This window comes from Arachis hypogaea, chromosome 19, assembly GCF_003086295.3.
Source record: "Arachis hypogaea cultivar Tifrunner chromosome 19, arahy.Tifrunner.gnm2.J5K5, whole genome shotgun sequence".
Taxonomy (NCBI): Eukaryota; Viridiplantae; Streptophyta; class Magnoliopsida; order Fabales; family Fabaceae; genus Arachis; species Arachis hypogaea.
In genome coordinates, this window is record NC_092054.1 from 122,278,816 (window position 1) to 122,303,235 (window position 24,420).

At 34.7% G+C, this 24,420-nt stretch overlaps 2 protein-coding genes and 1 non-coding gene across 7 annotated transcripts; 1 reads left to right on the forward strand and 2 right to left on the reverse strand.

Moving 5' to 3' along the window:
- Window positions 1–383: 383 nt before the first annotated feature.
- Window positions 384–4,789, forward strand: LOC112776334 (pre-mRNA-splicing factor SLU7-A). Of its 5 annotated transcripts, none has more exons than XM_072227781.1 (11): window positions 400–542; window positions 708–810; window positions 1,121–1,284; window positions 1,416–1,528; window positions 2,221–2,634; window positions 2,750–2,885; window positions 2,984–3,283; window positions 3,509–3,725; window positions 4,001–4,104; window positions 4,302–4,370; window positions 4,473–4,789. In XM_072227781.1, exons 3-11 carry the CDS (start codon window positions 1,246–1,248, stop codon window positions 4,548–4,550), a joined length of 1,470 nt encoding a protein of 489 aa, XP_072083882.1. In that variant the 5' UTR covers window positions 400–542; window positions 708–810; window positions 1,121–1,245; the 3' UTR covers window positions 4,551–4,789. The 5 variants fall into 5 exon arrangements, with proteins under 5 accessions (XP_025676245.1, XP_072083883.1, XP_072083882.1 ...); XM_072227784.1 differs by lacking the exon at window positions 708–810 and adding an exon at window positions 1,585–1,645 and having other exon boundaries at window positions 436–542; window positions 1,416–1,468; XM_025820460.3 differs by lacking the exon at window positions 708–810 and having other exon boundaries at window positions 384–542.
- Window positions 4,790–6,208: 1,419 nt separating this feature from the next.
- LOC112779698 (uncharacterized) lies at window positions 6,209–7,496 on the reverse strand. The gene has a single exon (XM_025824034.3). It carries the CDS (start codon window positions 7,085–7,087, stop codon window positions 6,512–6,514), a length of 576 nt encoding a protein of 191 aa, XP_025679819.1. The 5' UTR covers window positions 7,088–7,496; the 3' UTR covers window positions 6,209–6,511.
- A 15,983-nt stretch (window positions 7,497–23,479) lies between these two features.
- On the reverse strand, window positions 23,480–23,587 carry LOC112780441 (small nucleolar RNA R71). Its single transcript, XR_003191278.1, has one exon. It is a non-coding gene; the product is annotated as a small nucleolar RNA R71 (small nucleolar RNA).
- Between the last annotated feature and the right edge of the window lie 833 nt (window positions 23,588–24,420).

A 24,420-nucleotide genomic window follows, 5' to 3' on the forward strand; every position in this document is an offset into this window, starting at 1 on the left:
ATTCAATTACAAATTCGATTTTTAAAATCTTATTTTGTTTTAATCTTTTCTGCTAGAAATTGCGGTAATTTTTGTTAAGGCTAGTTCGGTGTAGCCCACAAAGTTGAGTACATATATGCTCCCCAATAGAAAGCTCAAGGTCCAAGTCCATTTCAAGCCCAATAAACCACTTAAAGTTATTACGCATTACCAACGCAAGTTGGCACAGATGGATGAGGGTCTGTGTCCCTTAACCATCTCTCTCGGGTTCGATACTCACTGGAGGATGGGAATGGAGTTTGCTTGCTTGGGAGGGTCGCCCACTTTGTGTGCCTCTGCAGTACCCGAGGGATTAGTCATTGGGCTTCCGACCTGATGGATACCCTGGTACACACCAAAAAAAAAAAAGTTATTACGCATTCGGTTATTCCTATCGAATCAATCGAACATTGAAGAAGGTTCTATACTACTCCATCGTGATCAAATCATCATTTTGCTGTGTGCGTTTGTGTGTTCTTGCCATTCTCGTGTTCTTCAAAAATCTGACATGGCAACTGCATCAGGTACGCGCTTCTGCAAAAACTCCATTTCATGGTCTTTTTGTTGCATGTCATGAATTTGAAATGGTGTACCAGGAAATGATTTAGCATTCTGATTTGTGTGTGAATAATCTTGAATGCTTCCGTAACACGTCATCATCAATTATGAGCTTGTATTTCTCAAAACAGTTTTGAATGGGAACATCAGAAATAGACCGTGAAAGAGAAAAGGGACCAAATGTGAAGTCGTAAATTCAATCACTTTGTGCCAAGCACCTGCGTCTTGAAGCTTGTAATGCGTGAACTTATTTCTAGGCTTGTAACTAAAATGTGCATGTAATTTAGTCGTAAAGGGAAGTTTGTGGATATAAATAACTTAATTCAATGTCAACTCAATGATGATGAATTGTGAAAAGACAATAGTATCCCAAGCTATCAATCAGATGATGCTAGAGCATTGTTTGCTGGAAAAAAATGTTTTCAAGTGAGAAAGATGATATCAATGGTTGTAATTACTATTTTATGGTATTCTCTGTAATTTATAGATATCTTGGATGTGAAGGAGCTAAATGATATTTTAAATACCTGCTCTATTATTGCAGCGGCTTTCAAATCTAGAGAGGACCACAGGAAACAACTCGAATTGGAGGAGGCGCGTAAAGCAGGGCTTGCTCCAGCTGAGGTTGATGAAGATGGGAAAGAGATTAACCCTCATATACCCCAGTATATGTCTTCTGCTCCATGGTATTTGAATGCAGAGAAACCTGTAAGCATCACAACTAGCTACATGCCTACATCCTTCTGTCTTCGATAACTTTGTTCCACCCCAATCTGTTATGATGATGAAGCTCTGCATTCTGAGTAGCTTTCTTTATTTGTTATTTTGTTTCTATTTAGAGTCTAAAACATCAAAGGAAATGGAAATCAGATCCAAATTATACAAAATCTTGGTATGATCGAGGTGCAAAAATATTTCAGGCTGACAAGTATAGAAAGGGAGCTTGTGAAAAGTAAGTGGTTTGAGTTGTTTCTATCTAGATTTTCTAATTCTTCCATGTCTCTGCAGTTTTCTGTTTTGGAAATGGCGTTTTGCTACTTGAAGAGTTTTAACTGAATACAGCACACAGGTTTGTTTTCTGTAGCTTCAATGAGTTGCAAAGGATGAGCATGGTTTAGACGTGTTATGCTAACTAGAACTGACCCTTTTTCACGTGTCCCTTAGCATTATTTGTTCTATTATGGATTTGATTTATGTAAACAAATATTATTTTGGTTGAGGTGTCAACAATGAATTAAAGCTTACTTTTCTTATCTAAATAGAGTTTGCTGCTTTCACTGTCTAGTGAGGGCTAAAATCCTGATTGTTATATAGCCTTCTTTGAGTATAGCTTTCTTTATTCAAAGCCCACTAAACCTTTCATTAATTCATCTCTTGCTATTCAAATATGGTCTTCTATACAAAGATACTTCACATGTGAACTTCACTTTAGGTACCATTTTTTATTTCATTTGTTGCCTATGTTAATATACTAATATGGTCTGCATTGGATCAAATAGAATTCCTCACCTTTGCCAGCTTTGTAGCCTGTTCATATTGATAGATTTGATTAGTTGGAAAACACAGAATATTTCCATTTTTAAGACTACACAGAAAATAATAATAGGGAAACCCACTAACTTTTTGGTTACTTTTACTCCTAAGCTGTGGAGCAATGACTCATAATGCGAAATCATGCATGGAGCGACCTAGAAAGATTGGAGCAAAATGGACCAACATGCATATTGCTCCTGATGAGAAAATAGAAACATTTGAACTTGATTATGATGGCAAGCGGGATCGGTGGAATGGTTTCGATCCCGCAACCTATGCTCGTATTATTGAAAAATATGAACAAAGGGATGAGGCTCGGAGGAAGTACTTGAAAGAACAGCAGTTAAAGAAATTGGAAGAGAAAAACAATAAACAAAAAGGAGAAAATGAGGTTAGTGATGATGATGAGGATGAAGATACCATGAAGGATGATGAGGCTAAAGTTGATGAGAGCAAACAGATGGACTTTGCCAAGGTTGAAAAGCGAGTTAGAACTACTGGAGGTGGCAGTACAGGAACTGTAAGGTGTGTTTACAGTTTACGTCACGGTTTTTGTTTGTATTCCTATTTGTTTATTTTCTCATAGTTTCACTGTTATGTTGATATTGCTATTGATTATGGAACCTTTCCTTTGCTTCAGAAATTTGCGTATCCGGGAGGACATTGCCAAATACCTTTTAAATCTTGATGTCAATTCAGCTTATTATGATCCAAAGACCCGTTCCATGCGAGAGGACCCCCTTCCTGATGCAGATCCTAACGAGAAATTCTATGGTGTGAGTATGGCAAGAGATTTTATTTGGTTGTCAGATACTGAGATCCATATAGCATTGGAAACATTTAACTAATTTTTGTGTTTGCTCCTTTTAAACAGGGAGACAACCAATATAGAATAAGTGGACAAGCTTTGGAGTTCAAACAACTTAATGTTCATGCTTGGGAGGCATTTGAGAAAGGGAAAGATATCCACTTGCAAGCTGCACCTTCCCAAGCTGAATTGCTGTTTAAGGATTTTAAGATAATCAAAGAGAAGTTGAAGTCACAAACAAAGGCTGCCATAATGGAGAAGTATGGAAATGCAGCAACTCAAGAAGAGCTTCCGAAAGAGCTTCTCTTAGGACAAACAGAGAGACAAGTTGAATATGATCGTGCTGGAAGAGTCATTAAAGGCCTGGTATGATTTGATATGGAAATTATCCCTTCTCTTCATGTTTATTAGTTATGCTATTTAATATACTTTTTCTTTTCCCTTAGCTGGTATCATCCATTAAAAAAATGGAAGTTCAGTAAGATTCTTTTTGGATTATGCTTTCTGAAAATAGTGTTTTTAATCATTTTGATTTGCCAAGTGATGGGAAAAGGTTTATGTTGTTTGAATTTTTTCGTTCTATATATGTAGGAGACCTCTCTTCCGAAAAGCAAGTATGAAGAAGATGTATATATTAATAATCACACTAGCGTATGGGGTTCATGGTGGAAGGATCACCAATGGGGCTACAAATGTTGTAAACAAACCATAAGAAACAGCTATTGCACTGGGGCTGCAGGAATTGAAGCTGCTGAGACAGCAGCAGATTTAATGAAGGCAAACATTGAACATAAAGCAGCATCTGAAGGCAAGTCTTCCTATTTATCCACTTTTTAGAACATTCTTATGTGCTATCATATTCTTATTTCTAATGTTCCCCTAATTAGAATGAAACTTGTATTCTGTTTAATTTATCTCTCAATGTTTTTCTTCTACATGATCTGTGTACAGAAACTCCTTTTATTTGTTTGAATTATATTGTTATTTCAAGTTCTTAAATGATCATATGATCTGATCTAATCTAATAAATAGCAATCCCTGTAATCTCATGCCTGAGTTTTAAAAAAATAAAATAAAATGCAGATACTCCTACTCAAGCAGAGGAGAAAAAGCTTGCTGCTTGGGGAACTGATGTGCCTGCTGACCTTGTCCTGGATCAGAAAAAACTTGCCAATGCCCTTAAAAAGGTTAGTCTTGATATTTTTTCCCATTTTTTCTTAATATTCTTTTATCATTAATTCCATTTCCCATTTAGATTCCTTGTAAGAGAGTTTGTATATCAGTGGCAAAGGAGCATTGAGATTTGGCTTTTGGAAAATATGTTGGTTTTGATATTAACTTCACTATCTTAACTTGTCAAATAAATAACTTTTTGTTTGGTTAGGAGGATGAAAGAAAGAGGGAGGAAAAAGATGAGAGGAAGCGCAAGTATAATGTTAGATGGAATGATGAGGTAAAATTTCCGTATGGTTTGTGTTTTAACTGTTAATCCATATTACATTATACGTCTTTGGATATTTGTTTTTCTGTTTTGACATTGTAATGATTTTTCTAGGTCACTCCTGAGGAGATGGAGGCATATAGGATGAAAAGGGTCCATTATGATGATCCAATGAAAGATTTTCTGCATTAGGTTGTCTTGTCCCTAAGTGGTTGTTGCTGTCATTATATCAGTTTGGAAGAAATATTACAAAACAAAATTGCTAACAGCCAATGTTGATTGTTTTGGTTCCAATATCGTTGGTGTTTTGTAAATGTCATAGACAAAAGGAATCTTTGAGGAGAGTTTCAATGGCATTGTGCTAGGAACCCTAGAAGGATTACACTAATTTAAGGAAGACTGAAAGATCTTATACCATTTATTTGTTACAACTGATCATTTGTTATAACTGATCAACCTCCTCCTAACTAATTTATTTTATTCTTTATACACACCAACTCCTAACTAAATCTATTAATTATTTCTACAATAATGATGATTAAAAATATTTTTATGTTATTTTTAAGAGCAATGTTAGGGAACCAAAAGGGTATTAGCCAAAAACTAGTCAAATACTTTTGGGTGAATTCAAAATCTCTACGAGTTAATATATATGGATGTTTTTTCTGCTAAATATTAGAATGCTTCTTTTTTATATTAAATGGATGTTTTTTTTATATATATTTTTCGAATTTTTTTGTATTACAAATGTGAATGTCTCTATTTCTTTAAGAATTTTATAATTTTTTTTAAATTTGATAGATATTTAATTATTTTTGCTAAAATATAACTGGATATTTCTTTTGTTAAGTATTAGGATGTTTTTTTTTGCATATTAAATGAATGTTTTTTTTATATTTTTGTAATTGTTTAAGGACTCTTTTTGGCTAAGATCAAGTGTGTAGTTTGAGCCTCTTTAATCATCAAAACGATACCTAATATCCCAAAACGCAGATGTTGGTGATAGAAGACATGGGAATGTGTGCGAAAGGTTGTTGAGCCAAATTTTGTTGAACTGGTTGCAGGGTAGGACGGTGGTTAATTGGGCCAGGTTGTTGATTGGGATTATAAACCGGCTACTGTTGGATAGGAGGGGAGTACCTTGGCCTTGAACAGGTGAAGCCATGTGCAGTCTCTGTAATTGCTTCCGGTCGAAGGAGCTAGTGGAGGTGACGAAGATGTGTAGGGAGATGAAGAGGATGGTGCCGGAGATATTGGAAGTGGAGGTTGATCCAAAGGGAGGGCCGGGGATAGTGGAGGCTGCGATGCGGGTTTATGCGGAAAAGAAGGAGAGTGTGGTGGGGAGGCGGAGAGGGTCTGACGGTGGGAGAGAGAGGTCTGTGTGTGTAATTGTTGGAGATGGGTAGGTTAATGTGAGAGAGAAGATGAACGTTTTTATAAGTTTTAATTAGGTTTACTTAATCTTTTAAATTTTTTAAATTTTGAATTTAAAAAATTTAAAATTAATTAATTATTAATATAAATTAATGTGATTTTGTTTAGTTTTTGGCTGGTAACCTTTTGGTTCCATATACTTTTCTTATTTTTAAATATTCAAACTCCACAACTTTAATTTCTGAATGAAATTATTGCAAGTATTTTAACATTCGAAGTTCATGACAATGCCAACAGCACTAGTTTTTAGTTCTCCCGTGAAGCCCTTGGACTTTAGCTTATCTTTATTTAACAGATATAATAATTAGAAGTTTGATTCTTGAATATCAGGGACAAAGTTATTCTAGCAACCGGCAGGTGAAAACTCAGAGTGAGCATGAGTTGCTGTTAAAGGGTATGCATCATGGAAAAACAACTAAATACAAACAAAAAATTCATATTTTAATGCAATGTATACACACTTCACTTAACAGAGTACAAAACAATGAAAAATTCATCATATGTTTTCCTATGGACTATGTGAATGGATGCTGAAAACAACCCCCCAAAAAAGAAAAAGAAGTTATCCCTTGCAATCTCTTATAATATATCTACACATTTTGACAAGTTTTTTTGGGCAAAACCACTCTGTGTGGGTGTACTAATAACTTCAAGTCATCTAAAAAAATGAACAACAATAAAACCAATCCCAAGTAATCATGCTTCATAACAAAATTTTTTTAGACCCCTCTAGCTAGCATTTCTTGAAATTCCAACAAAGAGTTCTCTTTCTGAATCTTCATATCAAGATGAAACTTAGAGATGAACTCCTCAGCCTTCTCATCAACCTGAAGCATTGGTGACTTAGCAACCACAACCTTCCATGCATCCTCAATAGTATCTATGTCCCTTTGCAATTCCTTCTTCTCAACGACAACCTTTTTGCCTCGGCTTGCTTCGCCTCGCGCAGGCGATGTACCAATATTATTGTTATTGGCACGAACACGAACGTTGGTAGCAGAAGTAGAAGCAGAAGCAGACTCGGCAAAGAGATCATCTATGTGAATTGCAGGTATGCTCCTACCATAATAAGAAGCACCATATGGTGTTCTTGTAGTAGTGAGCGAACGATGATGGCCACGGCTACGTGTTATGAGGTGACAAAGATGGTGAAATATGGCGATGAGGCGATGAAGGGTGTTCTTGATACTCTTTTGTATGTTGTGCTTGTTGACCCTTGATTGCACAGTTTTGGAGATGCTCCTCCATGCTTTCTTTGCAGGTTGAAGCTTCTTCCCTATCTTCAAGCTTGACATCACAATTACAACAACAACAAAGTTTTTCTTTCTTTCTTTTCCTGTTGGTTGATGAAAGAAAGAGTTTTTGAAAGGGAAGTGGTTGGATAGGAAATGAAATGAACTAAGGCTTTGTTTACAAAAGCAAATATAATGAGTTGGAAATGGTTCTTCCTTGTGATGAAGTTTTGATTTGATGCACACTACTTTTATATAATTGCTTTCTTCCCAAGTACCCTAAAGAATATGTTTGGAATCTTATCTAACTCCAAAAAATGTCTTCATAATTATTTATTTTGGTCTAAATAATAATATTGGTTATCCAAACAATAATTGGTTTTATTTTGAAAATTTTTTAATTTATGTTGCTTATAGTCTAAAAATCTACTCATGCTTTAAGTTGAATTTAAATATAGTTGATTGGTTTCGATTTCAAATAATTTGATAAATTGGTTGCAATCTTATCATTGTTGATTCACTCAGAGTCTCACGCCATATATTCAAACTAAGTTAAAAATAAAATAAAATTAATTTGTTTCATTTTGAGGGTATTTCAAGCATAAAAATTTACATCTTTATTAATTGTAATCAACTATCAGTATAAAATATATATTAAAATATAAAATACGTAATAAAAATTAATTAAATAATACATATATTTATACACAAATATATAATACTTAATTTAATAATTAATTTTTTGTATAAAACTCATTCATGATTATATTAGTTAGTATCATACACAACCTACCATTTTATTCTTGTGGTGCCAAATTGACCCATGATTTGTCAGTTGAACTACAGAAGTGCCCCCATTCACTAAGATTTCTGATTAAGCAAATGTGGAAAATTATTAGTGTCATAGACAACGGTCAAGAATGAGGGGCACAAGTTGCAATATAAACGAAATTTAGAATAAGAAAAAGGGCAGATATACAACTAATTAAGAGTGTCACTTTCGGCATGATGGGATCACTTTGAGTCTTTGACAGCACAGATGCCAACAATGAGGGGCTATGATCAGTTTGAATTTGCAAATAACGAAAGTTCAATTCTGCAAAGACCACCATAAATTGTTGTTTTCCATGTGGATCCTTTGGTGCGTGGGCTCCTAGCTTCTATTGTTTTTAATACAGAATGCAACTGATCCTTACCAAACTATACTTTCCCAAAACAAAATCACAGAAAAAGGCATCACTTTTTTGTTTTAATTTTTATTTTCTCCTTTTCTCATTGATTTTAGTTGTTAGACCTATTGTATGCTCACACATGATCTTTATTATGAATTTTACTTTATTAAAACTTAAAAGAATAAGTATAAAAAATATCTTTTAATTAATATTAACAAATTTTTTATTGCAAAATAATTTTATTTAACTATTATTTTTTGAAAGATTTAAGATTTTGGATTAAGATCTTAAGTGAAGTTTAAATTTATGATGAATTTATCATGACTTGTCTCACTTCATCGTAATTAATCAAAAAGTATTTACATTTATAATTTATGATTTAAAATTTAAAAATTATTTTTTTATATTCAAATTTAGGATTAAAAAATTAATTAATATCGATGATAATATTAATTCCCTAATTGAACTCAATTTAAAATTAAGATTTGATTTTAATATATTTAAAACCATAAATTAGTTGAATAGAATGTATGCTAAAAATTTTTAAAAATATGACAAGGATATTTGAAAAACAAAAATGCTAGTTATCTTTTAAATTTCAGTTTTTAATTAATTTTTTATTTTAAATAATATTATTTAATTAAATTTTAACTAAAATATATTCCTAATTTATAAATAAATACACTAATAATTAAGGTTAATTTAAATTTTAAATACTAAATTTTCTCTAACTTTCTACCCGTATTATAAAATAGTTACTTACTTTATTATTTTATCTCTCTCGTACGTTCTCTTCTCTAGTTTTATTTTTTTCTCTGCCAACATTTTTGTATATTTTCTTTTCTGCAACCTTTTATTTCTTCTCTCTCTAAGCGAAAGGATTGAATTTAAGAGTGTATTCCTCTTCAGGTAAATTTACTATTTTATATTTAGTATTTTATTATTATTATTCTTTGTTCCATTATTTATGTGATTACCTAGTTTATATTTTTCTTTGTTTTATCCTAAGAAATATAAAAATTAGCATCTTTAATTATGTTTAGAATAAACATAATAATCTATTTATTTAATTAGAACTTGGTTGATCCTATGTGATTTTAATAATAAAGTTGTTACAAATAAACTAATTCATACTTTAATTTGTTTGAGTAAAGATGTACAAAAAGTCGAAGGTTTAAATAAGAAGATGTAGATGATATGTCTATAATTTTTTTTTTTTAAATTATAACACATAAAATTATTAAGTTTTTAAAACACATCCAAAATTATAAATCTAAAATTTGAATTTAAACATTAAAAATAAAATTAATTTTTTTATATCTTATTCGTTAAAAACGCATCTAATATTTCTTATTTTTTATTATTAGTTAAATTTTTTATTACTTATTTGAATATTAACGTTTTTAAAATTATTAAAATGTATGTTCATAAAAATTATTTTTTTTTAATTATAACACATCTAAAATTATTAAGTTATATACAAAATATTTTTAAAACACATCTAAAATCATAAATCTAAAATTTAAATTTAAACATTAAAAAAAATAAAATTTTTATATCTTATTCGATAAAAACACATCTAATATTACTTATTTTTTTTATTATTAGTTGGATTTTTTATTATTTATTTGAACATTAATATTTTTAAAATTATTAAAATGAATAATTAAGTTAATTATTTTAGATCTTATTCAATAAAAATATATCTAACATATTTTATTATAGTATTAGTTGAAATTTTTATTATTTATTTGAGCATTAGTATTTATTCATTTTAATTTAATGTCTTTATTAATTTTATTGTTTGGTATTTTAGCTAATGTTCAAAATTTGTTTATTTCATAATTTTAAATTTTAAATTTCAATTTTATTTAGTTTGTGTTTTAGATATGTATTTAATTTTAAACGACACTAAATTTATTTGGATGTGTTTGTTTTAATTTTCTTAAATTATTACAATAAAAATCTGAATAAATAACCACTTTTAAAGAATACTTAATTAAATTGTTTTGAAAATTATCATCATAATATAATTCTCGCAATATATATTATAAACTATAGGCGAAAAAACCTCGAGGATTTTAAGTTAAAAAAAATAAGTTTATTTCACGGACTGGAAATATTATATTTTAATAATACATTTTCAAACATTAAAAAGGTGTATTTAGTAAACTCATAAATATTTTCAAATTCAGTGAACTTTTGATTCACTTTACTTAAAAGAATCCAATAATCAAACCCCAAGTGATGATAAAATATAAATGGAAAAATCAATTCATTGAACCAACAAGACCTACACTCTTCTGCCTCATTATTTCTGTATCACTATCAAATAAACCATTTGAGAGAAATGAATAATAGATATGCACTTAGCCGCCCCGGGCACTTAAAATTAAAAGTATAGATCAAACTTTTCTTCTCCCTCTGATTAGGAAACAGTAATAGTTAGGCTTTGTTTAACTGTTTGACGATAAATTAGATATGAAATGACGACTGAGACCCACCATGAAATGCAATTCATCATCAAACGTAGCATCCCAGCCACTTGTTTCATTCCATTTTGCTTCAAAAACGATAAACACTACCAATAAATAGTATATTGTAGGGTCTTTAATTTGCATATTTATATGATTTTACCTGTTCCATTTACTTTATTAGAACACTAGTATACCATGTACGATAAGGTTTCCCATCTCTCTTTTGTTGTTTAGCAAGTAGCTAAATGACTAAAATATCCCTCCATATTAGAGTTGTAGACCCTCCTCTGTTGGTGGCCAATGTGTCACAATTCTATAATGATGATGGTATTCGAAAAGCTCCTAACCCTGATGTAGAGACCATTGCACTATAGCAGAGCAAGTACTGCTTCTATTTCAGGTTACCAATATCTTGTATTCATACATGGAACCAATCTCCGTTAAAAAGAAAAAACAAGTAGAGTCGATTTCTTCTTTTTTTTTTTTTTTCCATTTTTTCCTAAACACTTTTCTTTGATTTTTTGCAAAAACGTTAAGCCTACTTTTTTTGTTAGTCGGGTCTTTAGAACAGCACCCTCTAAGGAGTCTAGTTCTTCATTCTCGACTTGGATGTCGAGACTCTTTTCGACCTATAAACCAGTATGAAAGTCTTTAAGGATTTCTAGCGCACTATGGTTAGCTACTTTCAACTTGTCATATACTACGCCCCTCTTAGGAGCTAGCCTATATTTTTGGTTCCCAACAACAAATAACTTTCATTTTCCTTATGAAATGATGGGTCCAACCTTAATGGAAATTTTCGCTCTGACCAGCATTGCTCCTGATAGGAAGGATGCATGTTGGGCCGCAAAATATCTTGATGATGTCTTCGACATCAACTTTGACTCGACCTCTATGTTGGGTTTCATTCAAAACAACATGGGTTCTGAGGGTGACCCTGTGACTAAGAGTGAACATGTGGCTTACTCTTGTGGCTAAGCTTTTATATTTTGTTCCAAGCTAATTCAAATCTAGAAAAGTAACTATTTGCCACTAGCTATCATGCTTTATTGTAAAAAATACGTCAATCGTCCCTCTTGATTCTGGGCCAACTATATGAAATACTTTTCTTAGTCGTTAGTGAAATCCGTCGAGGTGAATCCTTGATCAACCTTTTTGGTCTTCTTTGGGTTGTAACCCTATGGTTGAAGGCTGTACTTGAACCTCGATTCACTGCCCCTTCTATTCCTATCCCAAAAGCTCAAGTTGATGGTATTTGACTATCTCAACTCTCCTGGTCGAAGCCAAAAGTCATGTCTAGCATCGATTCCTTTCATTAATTCATCAACCTTCTTCTCGACATCAAAACTGATTATGACACTTCTTATTACCCTAATCCATTTACTTGTCAGAAAGTATTGTCAGATATCTCCATTCTTTAACCAACCTCAATCCTGGGAACCAAGAAACTGTTGATGAGCTATAGTCGAAAACCTTAACTCCCCAAATTCTTCCTGTGTGGTCTGCCTCATGAGTCGACCATGGCTCTAAAAGGGAACTTGGTCACCTGCTCCCCTCAATATGTGTCGAGGTAGTTTGGTCTTGCACAAGCCTTGTCTTTCCCTCTTTTCCTCAACCTTGCAGTGTAAATGATCCACTATGAGGTGTTGAGTTTAGAAGAATTTGATCAAGTTTTGGATCTTAATCACCAAAGGGTGACTTCCCAATACCAAAGACAAGACATCAAGTTTTGCTTTCTTTCGAATCTTGCTTTCCACAAATGTTGGTTGACTTACTTTACTTCCCACTGTACTTCGTCTGAGTAAACACTCTCTAACTTGGTTCTTCCTTTTGCACAGACTGCTGCACCGTCGAAGAAAATTAAAAGTGAGCATATCAATGAAATTGTTGCATTTGAAAAATACTATAAGGTAAAATGGTATTTCAGGAACGTAAGGTATGTGTTCATCGAAGCCTTAGAGGTATGGTAAAAAAAAAAAGGAAGCCCATTTTCATAGATGTCTCGACCATTACTTCAAAGCTTTGGCTCGAGACCCTTATGCCCAGAAAAGTCATTTTATGCGAAAATTCAAATTTTCTTCTTTTCCCAATGCCCCTTTTGGTCTTGCCGATCGACTATCTGACCCTCCTAAAGAAGCCTTAGGAGTAGATCACCGACTCCGAAAGAAAGATCCCCAAACCTTAGGCATAAACACGACTAGTGCTATCTATTACCAGGGATTCAGGAATAAGATTCATGGTCGAACGAGGATCGCTAGATATCCTCCAGGTATCATGTTTTCTTAAAACTTTATCTTTTAAGTCCTTACTTATCTTATATGCTTTCTGTTTTTCAGCTGCTCGAGCTACAGAAATAACAGGTACTACTCCCGACTTTAAACTAGACGAGGAGAATTGGGAGTCAGAGGAAGACATAGTTCCAAAAAAGACCTAATCCAAGCAAGGTTGAGCAAGAGGACGGTCGGGTGAGGCCATTCTTTCCTTAAAGAAGTGTGGTGCTATCGACATCCTTGTTGGGGCTAACCCCAAGAAAGCACAAAAAAACAAATCCCACCATTTCTTCTAAGGTATCCCTGTAATACCTCTAAGCTTTATAGTCGACGTTTGTTTTGGGGAATCTGTTTAATCTTTCTTATTCAATCTAAATAGTCCAAACAAAGCTCCAAATCTCGGGTTGAAACAGGAAGTCACTATGGACTAGGAGTTGATCCGTCTGGTATCGAGACTGAGGTGAGTCAACCTCCTCCACTCGTGGTACTTCGACTGGTGACAATACCACCCATTCCTATTTTGAGTCCAGTACAATCCAGTCCGTCGACTGCTACTTCTCAGGCCTCAACTGATTATCCAATTGTAAATTTTTTCACCATTTCCTTATTTTATTTTTTTTTGTTCAGATTCACACTTCTTATTCTCTCTTGTAGTCAAGCTACATGCCCCTACCAACTGATGTGGAAACGCATTAAGAATCTAGTCCTGTTTTGACAACTGTTGTAGCTGCTTCAACAATCTCACTCAAAACAGATCCAGCTATTGTAGAACAAGACAAACCTCCTTTTGACATCCCCGTTCTTGAGGCTAGAGATCTGAACTTCGATGATTTAGACTTTGATCTCGACAATATTGTGACAGAAGCTCGCCAAGTGTACTCCTCAAAAGGGACAAGAGTTTTTTATTCAAGTATGCGGCCAGAGATTACTCCTTCCATTCAAGAATTAGAGCCCATTGCGTCGACCAATAAAGAAGAAGTCACTTTTCCTGAGCCCCAATTGCCACCAGGTCCTGACCCTTTGATTGTCGAAAGGGTTAACATTGTTCTCGAATGTCTAAATCAACCCTTAGAAGAAATTAACAACAATGCCGACCTAAAGAATTGACTGTTAGAAGCTCTAGACTTTCTGCAAAAGATCCAGTCAAAGTCCATGCAACCTTAGAGACATTTATTGAAGATATTTATAATTATATCTTGAAGCTCGAATCTACTGAAAGCAACTTGAGCAAGGCAATTGAGGCTTTGGCTACCCATGACGCATAATTGAAGAAATGTGAAACATCAAATTAAAGAGGTATTAACAGAGGGTTAAACTAAAGAGAAGACTATAGCATCTAGGGTCGAGGCGCTTGAAAAGAAGTTGGCTGAACTGAAGTCAAGTAAAGCAAAAATTGAAGCCACTAATGCAACACTTACTCTTCGACTTCAAAAGATCAACCAAGCACACATCTTCAGGACCTCAGGCCACCCTGCACTTGTCGAAGCCGTTAATCAAGCCGCTAAGATCAAAGAGGAAAATTTTGAAGCCTCTACTATTCTGGGTCAAAAACAAGAAGACTTGAAGCTTAGATTTAGGACCCTGTTTTAATTCATTGTATTCTATCGAAGCTCCATATGAACTTTTCGCTCATTTTGTATGAATTTTTGACATCTTTTGATTAATGACAACAATTAATGACAATGATATAACTTGAGATATTTACCATTTATATGTCCTATTTGTTGAGTAGTTGTTATATCTTTTAACTCATACGCATTGCCATCAAATTTTTTTTCGACTCTAAAAGGTCTTTCCCATAAAAGTGACCACTTTCCCTTAACTTGCTTAGTGGGAAGGACTAATTTCAATACTAAGTCATCAACTGCAAACCTTTACTCTTTACTTTCTTGTTGTATGACTTGGTTATAGATTCTTTCTGTCAAATCATTCACTCTAAAGCTGAAATCTAGATTGATCTAATGCATCTAATTCATCCATCATACTCGACCAATATTGTTCAACAGGTAAGTCATTTTGTTTTTCTACTCTAACTATTTGTAAATTTATTTCAAGTGGTAAAACTGCTTTATGACTATATATACCAGCTCATAAGGTGTCGAACCTGTAGCTTCTTTCGGAGAACACTACCTATATGCCCATAACACTTGACTTAAAATATTATGCCAATTTTAAGATTGCCTCCCTATATGTTTCTTTAACAAACTTATTAGAAATTCGTTAATGGGCTCTACTTGGCCATTAGCTTGTGTATAATAAGGAGTCAAATGTATAATTTTAATTCTTCTCGATTCGGCAAACCCTTTTATTTGTTGGCTAGTGAACATGGTTTCTTGATCCATGGTCAAAGTTTGGGGAATTCCGAATCTATGAATAAACGACTCCTCAATGAAGTCAATTATTTTGGCTTCCGTAACTTCTTTCATGGGCACAGCTTCCACCCATTTAGTAAAATAATCCACCGCAACCAAAATTAATTTGTGCCCCTTAGTCAAAGAGGGATGAATCATTCCTATTAAGTTGAGAGCCCATCCTATAAATAGCCAATGTTTAACTATAGCATGTAAATCTGAGGCAAGGACTCTCTAGATTGGTGCATGCCTCTGGCATTGATCACAAAGTCGAACAAACTCAATGCAATCCTTCATCATTGAAGGCCAATACAATCCTTGTCGACACAATATCTAATGCATCGTTTGTCTCGATTGATGGGCTCCGCAAATACCTTCATACACCTCTACCATTGCAGAATAAGCATCTTGCTCACTTACACATTGGAGTAAAGATCCATCGATACTCTTTTTGAACAAATTCCCACCAACTAACACAAAGCTCAAAACCAAATATTTAGTTTTTTTATCTGTTCTTTGATTAGAATTTGTAAGAAAATTGAAGATCTTGTATCTCCAATCATTTGGATCGACATTATTCACACGACAAACTCCTCTTAATTCTAAAGGAGTCAGACTAGTCTCAATTTCGCTAAATTCTTTCATTAATTTGGGAGATATCTTATAACTAGAAGCCATTTGAGCAAGTTTATTAGCTTCCTAATTCGACTCCCTAAATATGTGCTTGATTGAAACTGGGTCAAACTCAACTAAGAGTCGAACAACCACTACAAAATATTTGGCTAAATTTTTACTAATGACTCGATATTTCCCAGCCAATTGTTGTACTACTAATTGTGAATCTCCCAAGAGTTTGACTATTCGAGCTCCTCTTTCAATTAAGAGTTCTAAGCCAATAATTAAAGCCTCATACTCTGCTTCGTTATTTGATAAACCTTGTTCCAATCAAAACATGAATCTTGACGAAATCTTGTCAGAAGTGATGATAATCATTCTTACTCCTACCCCATTTTGATGTTTCGACCCTTCAAAAAATAACTTCCAAGGTGTGAGTGAAGAACTGAAGATTGATGGTTTAGAAGTTATAATAAATTCTCGTTGCAAGTATAGTTTCTAAACCAAACAATCAACCTTTCTTACAAAAGTTTTGGTTGTCACAAGTAACAAACCCCTTTAAAATTGATAACCGAAGTATTTAAACCTCGGGTCGTCTTCTCAAGGAACTGCAGGGAGGTGTTCTTATTATTAGTTATGAGTTTTGTAAATTGGGGGTTTTGAAAGTAAGGAACAAGTAATTTAAATGACAAGAAAAATAAATAAATGATTATAAAATAAACTCTTGGCAAGGTATGAAAATTCAGAAGTCCTATCCTAGTTATCCTTATGAGAATTGAGTTTAATCCCACTTAGTTAACCTTTACGAAAGCAAGGGAAAGTCAAGTGAACTAATTAGTTAGATCCCCAAGTCCTAGCCAACTCCTAAGGAAAGACTAGAGTAAGCGGAATTCAATTCAATTAGAGAAATTAATTAACAATCACGATAAGTTTGATAACTCAAGAGTCTCCAGTTAATCAATTAAAGCCAAGAATATAAAAAAAACTAAATAAGAATCATAAATCTGAAATACCTCAATTGTATTTAATAAAAGGAAATTAATCCAAACATAAAGAGTTCATAAGACAATTTGGCAACATAAGTAATTAAATGAGAGCATTAAAGTATCTGAAAGTAAAAGAGAAATATAAAGTAAAAGAAATATTGAACCTGAGAGGAAGTTGAAATAATAAGAAATCCTAATTCCTTTAAGAGGAATCCTAATCCTAAAACCTAAGAGAGAGGAGAGAACCTCTCCCTCTAAAAACTACATCTAAATTATGAAAAGTGAATAATCGAAGACATGTCCATGAATGGATGCATTCCCCCACTTTATAACCTCCAATATGTGCTTTCTGGACTTGGATCTGGGCCAAAAAGGGTTTCAGAAATCGCTGGGAGTATTTTCTGCAGTTGTTGCACGTGGCGTCTGTCACGCGTCCGCGTGGGTCATGCAGTCGTGTCATCTGGGAGTTTTCCTTGTCACGTGTTCGCTTTGGTCACGCGTACGCGTCATTTGCGTTCTGCTCAAGGCACGCGTCCGCGTCAGTCACGCATTCGCGTCACTGCCTTTTTGCGCTAGGCATGCGGCCGCGTCGTCCATGCGTTCGCGTCGCTGCCAGTTTCTTCAAAAACTCCATTTTGTGCTTTCCTTCCATTTTTGTATTTTCCTTTCCATCCTTTAAATCATTCCTGCCTTAGGAGATCTAAAAATACTTAACACACAAATCACGGTATCGAATGGTAATAAAAGGTAATTAAAATAAATATTTTTAACGCATAGGAAACATGTTTTTCATATATATCACATAATAAGAAAGGAAAAGTAAAACCATGCAATTTCACATGAATAAGTGGGTGAAGGATTGAATAAATCACTTAAATTGAGCACAAAATATATCATAAAATATGGGTTTATCAGTGAGCTCTAAATATTCAACTATGGGTCGATCATTAATATCGACGCAAGGGTGATCTGCTAAAAATTCAGCAATCACTTGTCCTTTGACAGCCTTACCAGGGACATAAAACAAAGAATACTCAATTAATCCTAACATCCACTTGTCAATTTGTCCTCTTAAAATTGGATAAGAAAGCATGAATTTATAATATCGAATTTTGACACAACATAAACATTCCTTCTAATTAAGTAACTTTTAAGTTTAGTACAAGAGAAATAAAGGGCTAAGCAAAGTTTTTTGACTACACTATATCTAGTTTCTACATCAGTCAACACTCGACTCAGATAGTAAGCTACTCTCTCATTTCCATCTTCATCTTCTTGGACAAATATGCTCCCTAAAGTTGTATCTGATGTAGCAATATATAATTTTAGTGGTTGACCTTGCTTGACAGGTGCCAAGATTGGTGGTGAAGTCAAATATTGCTTTATTTGATCGAAAGCTTCTCGGTGCCCCTTCTCCCATCTAAACTCCTCTCCCTGTTTTAATTTCAATAAAGAGGTAAATATTTTGTTTTTTTAGACAACTTTGAAATGAAATGTCAAAGAAAGTTTACTTTACCTGAGAAAGATTGAAGTTCTTTGTTATTCTTGGGAGGTGATGAATCGAAAATAGCTTGGCATTTATTAGTGTCAATAGCTACTCCTTTTTTCTACACAACAAAATCCAAGAAGTTCCCTGCAAATACGCCAAAAAGCACATTTCAATGGATTCATCTTGAGTCGATGATACCTTATTTGTTTAAAATTCATTTCCAGATTACCTAAATGAGATTGTCTTGACTTTGACTTAACTACAACGTTGTCAATGTTAATTTTCATAAACTTACCAATAAAATCATGGAAAATTGAATTCATAGCTCTCTAATAAGTAGCATCGGCATTCTTTAGTCCAAATGGCATGACTAGCCATTCATAAATACCAATGGCTCCAAGGCATCGAAAAGACTTCTTCGACACATCTTCATGGGATATGAATATTTGATTATATCCTGAATACCCATCCATGAAGCTCAGAAGTTCGCTTCCTGCTGTAGAGTCGATCAGTATCTCTACGATTGGCATGTGATACTCATCTTTTGGTGTAGCTTTATTCAAATTCCTGAAATCAATACACACTCTTAGATTTTCATTTTTCTTAATGACAAGAAAAATATTAGCAATCCATTCGACATATCGGGTTGTTTGGATGAACCCAGCTCTCAACAAACGTTCGACCTTCTTTTTAATTTAACCATGATTTCAGGTGCAAAACGTCTAGGCACTTGTTTAATAGGTCAAGCGTTCTTAATAAGGGGAAGCTTATACTCGACCAAAGATCTATCCAATCCAGGCATCTCCTCATATTGCCAAGCGAAACAATCTTGGGATTTATTCAACACCTTGCTTAACTCTTCTCTAAAAATAGGATCCAAGTTCTTACTTACATAAGTAACTCGACCTTTTTTGCCAATCTTGACTTCCTCGAGAGAATCTTGTACTTCAATCCCTTCATTGTGCAAACTTTTTGAAAATAAATAAGACTTTTCAAACCCTAAGGGGTCAAAATCATATATACAATCTAGTGCATGTTTTCCTGTGCACTCCTTCTTCTCAGCCATGTAGGCTGAGAGTCGAGTCCAGTGGCTCGATATATCCATTAAGTGGACTCTGTAGCCAAGTTCTCCTTGGCCTTAGAGACCAGCTTCATGCTATGGGCTCCTACATAGCAGCCTTTGATGAGGGTGGGGTCAAAGGTGCTCATATCAATATCCAGCAGCCAAACACTCGTATGATATTCTTTAAAGCTGACATTCATTTGTTCGACATATCAGGGGCTATCGTCAACTTCGACTTCCTCAATTCTTCCATCCTTGTCCCAGAGTACCATTTTTTGATGCAAAGTCGAGGGAATTGCCAATACTCCATGGATCCAGTCTCTCCCCAAAAACATGTTGAAAGTTGTCTTGGTAGGCACCACTATAAATACCGCGGGGCGTTTGACACTTCCTATTTTAACCCTGAGTGGGATCATTCCCAGAGCTGTTGTCGACTTACCATTAAAAACAATGACAATCAAGTTTGTTTAAATCAAATCGTCAATTGTTTTTTGGAACAAAGGTAGCATGCTCTCAGGTGACAAATTAATTGCCGCTCCTCTATTGACCAAGATGTGATTAATTACCAATCCTTTGATCGTAGCTTTAATATACAAAGGTCAAAGATGGCCCTTGGTTATTGTAACACCCTCACTATCAGAATGTCACGCTTTCGACTGAGCCACTCTAATAGTTTGGATATTACGACGACTCTAAATATATTTAAGATAGCATAGGAGCCTGGCTAAAACTTAAAACCATATAACCCTTCAAAAGAATTTTAGTTGAAAACATAAATACATACTCAAACCATATACAACACTTAATAAGAATATGAAGAATATTTAATATATATTTATACATATTCTTATTAAGTGCTGTATATGGTTTGAGTATGTATTTATGTTTTCAACTAAAATTCTTTTAAAGGGTTATACGGTTTTAAGTTTTAGCCATGCTCCTATCCTATATTAAATATATTTAGAGTCGTCGTAATATCCAAACTATATATATATATATATATAAAATATTGACTTACAAGCATTACATAATACAAATCTTATCCCTCTTACAAAATGTGTAAAGATAAAGGCGAGGAAAAACATAATATCTAAAACAATACAATACATCATATAAACAGAAACAAGATAAACTCTTCGTGACTTCTTCGTCCATATCCTGGAAAGAAAACACCTATAGGGGAGTGAGAACATCGTCCTCGCTGGTTCTCACTATAAGGTTACAGAATTGTTATAATAAGATACGTAAAATAAAACTATTTTCAAGGTAGAGTGATCGTTTTTCGCCTTATGCACCGTTTCAAAAACCAAAGGTTTACATTAAAAAAAAGCTGAAATCCTTTTTAAAAGAAAAACCCGTTTATTCTTCAAAATCCAAAACCTTTTGTATCAAATAGTAAAAGTTTTTCTAGATAGTATAAATGACCAAGCTGTTCCAAGTATAGGTTCATTAAGTCTATACTGAACCAGTTTGATTTTTCATACTTTACTAAACCAGGAACTCAAACCAATCACGGCCTCCAGCCCATCATAGAATCAATCAATCACGGCCTCATGCCTAAACAACTTATTCAACATCCAATTCACCACAATCTAACCAATTTCAGTTACAAACACAAGTAAAGAGGTTCAAACACAAACAAAGCAATTACATTAAGTATAGTAATTAGCAGTTAAACATAATTATTCACATAGGGAAACCAATTACAATATGCACACCCAAACAATGTCACATAGATGCATATGATGAATGTCTATCCTATTGGCTCGTGATATCACTTGTCGGTTCAAAATGCCAACCCGACACATCCCCGGCATGTTGCCTTTCTGCCACGACTAGGGATATAGTGCCCTACTCACTCTTTCTTTATCTTGCGCCCCGCGAGTTATAGTGCCTGATAAACCACTATTTTATGGTTTATATTGTGTTTAATTGTGTGGTTTTATCATGATCCTTGCCCACTTATTCATCAATTTAGCATGCATTTAGATTTCCTTCCTAAATTCAGTACATGTTTGAAAATTGCTTCCTAGAGACTTTAATTATTTACTTTTAATTCTCCTTTATTCCATTCGATGCCGTGATCTGTGTGTCAAGTGTTTCAGTCCCCATAGGGCATGAATGAGATGGAGATTGGAGAGGAAGCTAGCAAAAATGGAAGGAACACAAGAAATTGAGGAGATAACCAGCGAGAAGTGACGCGATCGCATGGCTCACGCGACCGCGCGAAGGAGCGCAAATTGCAGCGACGCGGCCTCATGGCTTGCGCGGCCACGCGGATTGGAAAGCACAGGCGACGCGGTAGCGTGGACGACGCGAACACGTGGAGAGGAAAAAACGCAAGTGACGCGGTAGCGTGGACGACGCGATCGCGTGACATGTGCGATCTGCATAATCTGCAGAATTCGATGGGGGCGATTTTGGACCTTATTTCGGCCCAGTTTTCGGCTCGGAACAGCAGACTAGAGTCAGAGAATATGCAAAAACAATGGACACATTCATTGAGTTTAGTTTTAGATCTAGTTTTTCACTCTCTTAGGTTTTTCTCTCTAGTTTTTAGGATTTTAATTTTCAATTGATCTTAGCATTGGAACATTGAGAAGAGTTATTTCCTCATCAAGACTTCATCATTCTAGTTTGTTCTCTTAACTTGGATTTAATCTTCCATGTTCTTTGTTATGTTTAATTTTGTCCTTTAGATACTTTTATGATTAATTAATGCAAGGATTATTTCTTTTTAATTCAATTTCTATTCCAATAATCATGTCTTCTTTTAATTCCCTTTCATATGCTATGGATTCTTTATTTACAATGCATGAGTAGTTTCCTTACTTGATGGGGAGTTGATTAAAAGGAACTCTTGAGTTGAAAGGATTGAAAGAAAATTTGTAATTGGGTTAATTGTTGGATTGCTATCCTGTCACCGACGCCAATCCCTTTGAACTAAGTGGGTTGCAACTTGTGAACAGATCTGGCATTCCCACTTGTTTGAGTTTCCCTTACCTAGTAAAGGATAACCAAATAGAACAACCATTAATTACAAATTAATCTTACAATCACACCATCAATGATAGAGATTCTAACCAATCAATTCCCAGTCAAGGCTTTTATTTATATTATTTAAAATTCTTCAATTTAATTCCCAATTTACCTAGCTCAACTTCTTGGAACATCTGATTAATAAAACAGCACACTTTTCTGCAACTCGTTGGGAGACGACCTGGGACTTAAAACTCCCAGTAATTTTAATTTAAACTCTCTGTGACATATTTCTAAATTGATAGGCAGATTTTCGGTGAGTTAAGAACTATACTTGCAACGTAACCATTTTAATAAATTTTTAATTCACCAGCTTCTGCTTCCCATCAATTTTTGGCGCTGTTGCCGGGGAGTTGCAATAGAGTGCTAATTTTATTAATTAGAATTTATTTATTTGCATTTTATTTAATTTTGCTACTATGAGCTGCATGTTTCTTCCGTCAAATGACACGTTCACTTCCTGATCCGCGCTTGCTAATATTCGATCCTGAAATTGAAAGGACAATTTCACGAATAAGGCGAGAACAGCGTAGGTTAGCCCGCTCTGAGGGCGGATCTGAAAGTGAATTTGAGGAAGAAACCAGCCCCCGTTCTACTGATTCGGTTGTTTTACGTGCAGAAAACATGGCAGCTAGAAGAGTTACTATTCAGGAGGAAGGAGCTCCTGATTTTACAATGCGACCGTTTCAAGCGCATCATCCAGCGGTAGCTATGGATTTTGAAATAAAGACCGCACTGCTAAATTTGATGCCCAAGTTTCATGGCCTACCTGCTCAAGAGCCTATCAAGCACTTGAGAGATTTCCAGGCAGTCTGTTCTACTATCAGGTGTGATGGCACTGATGAAACTTCAATTCTGCTGAAAGCTTTTCCGTTCTCTCTTGAGGGAAAAGCAAGAGAGTGGTACTACACTCAACCTCTAGCAAATATATCCAACTGGGATACACTCAAAAAGGAGTTTCTGGAGAAATTCTTTCCATCTGAAGTTACTAATAAACTAAGGAAGGATATCTCTACAATTATTCAGGATGACAATGAGACTCTCTTTGAATACTGGGAGCGCTTCAATAATCTTCTGGAAGCATGCCCCCACCACATGATTGACAAGATCGTGCTACTCAGCTATGTCACACAAGGAATGAGGCCCCAGGATAAGACCACATTGGAAAGTGGCAGCAATGGGTCTATGAAGAAGTACAAGACCACTGATGAAGCTTGGCAATTGATCAGTGATTTAGCTGAATCTACTCGGAACCACAGACAGAAGCAAGGTCGTTCAAGGGCCGTTGCAGAAGTATCTTCTAGCATAGAGACTGCTGCTCTAAATCGAAGCATCTGTGAGATGACCAACCTGCTGAATCAGATGCAATTGAATCAACAAGCTCAGCAAACTCAACCGCAGCAAAACCAGCAACTAGTCCCACAAAGAGTTTGCGAAATTTATGCTGATTACAGTCATTACACTGATGAATGTCCGCAGCTCCAACAAGAAGACAACATGGTGGCATCCACTCACAACTTCTATGACCGCCCCAACCAAGGGTACAATCAAAGTAGAAATAATAACCATGGATGGCAGGACAATTCAAACCAGAATTGGAGGGACAACAATAATAGAGAAGGCAGAGATAATCAGAAAAATCAGAGGTGGAATAATAACAACAACAGGCAGCAAAATCAACCTTACCGAGCACCTCACCTGAGGCAAAACCAAGGACCACCGAACAATCAGCAGCAAACCTCTCAATTTACTCATTCTTCTGTATCTTCTAATGAAGATTTATTACAAGCTTTTGAGAAAAGACAACTGGCCATGGAAAATACCATCGTGAACAATATCAACGCCAGTCTGAATGGTTTCACCTCTACTCTGCAAGCTTTTATGTCACAACTTGGTTCAGCACAAAATTCCAGTAACCAACCCTCAAGCACCAC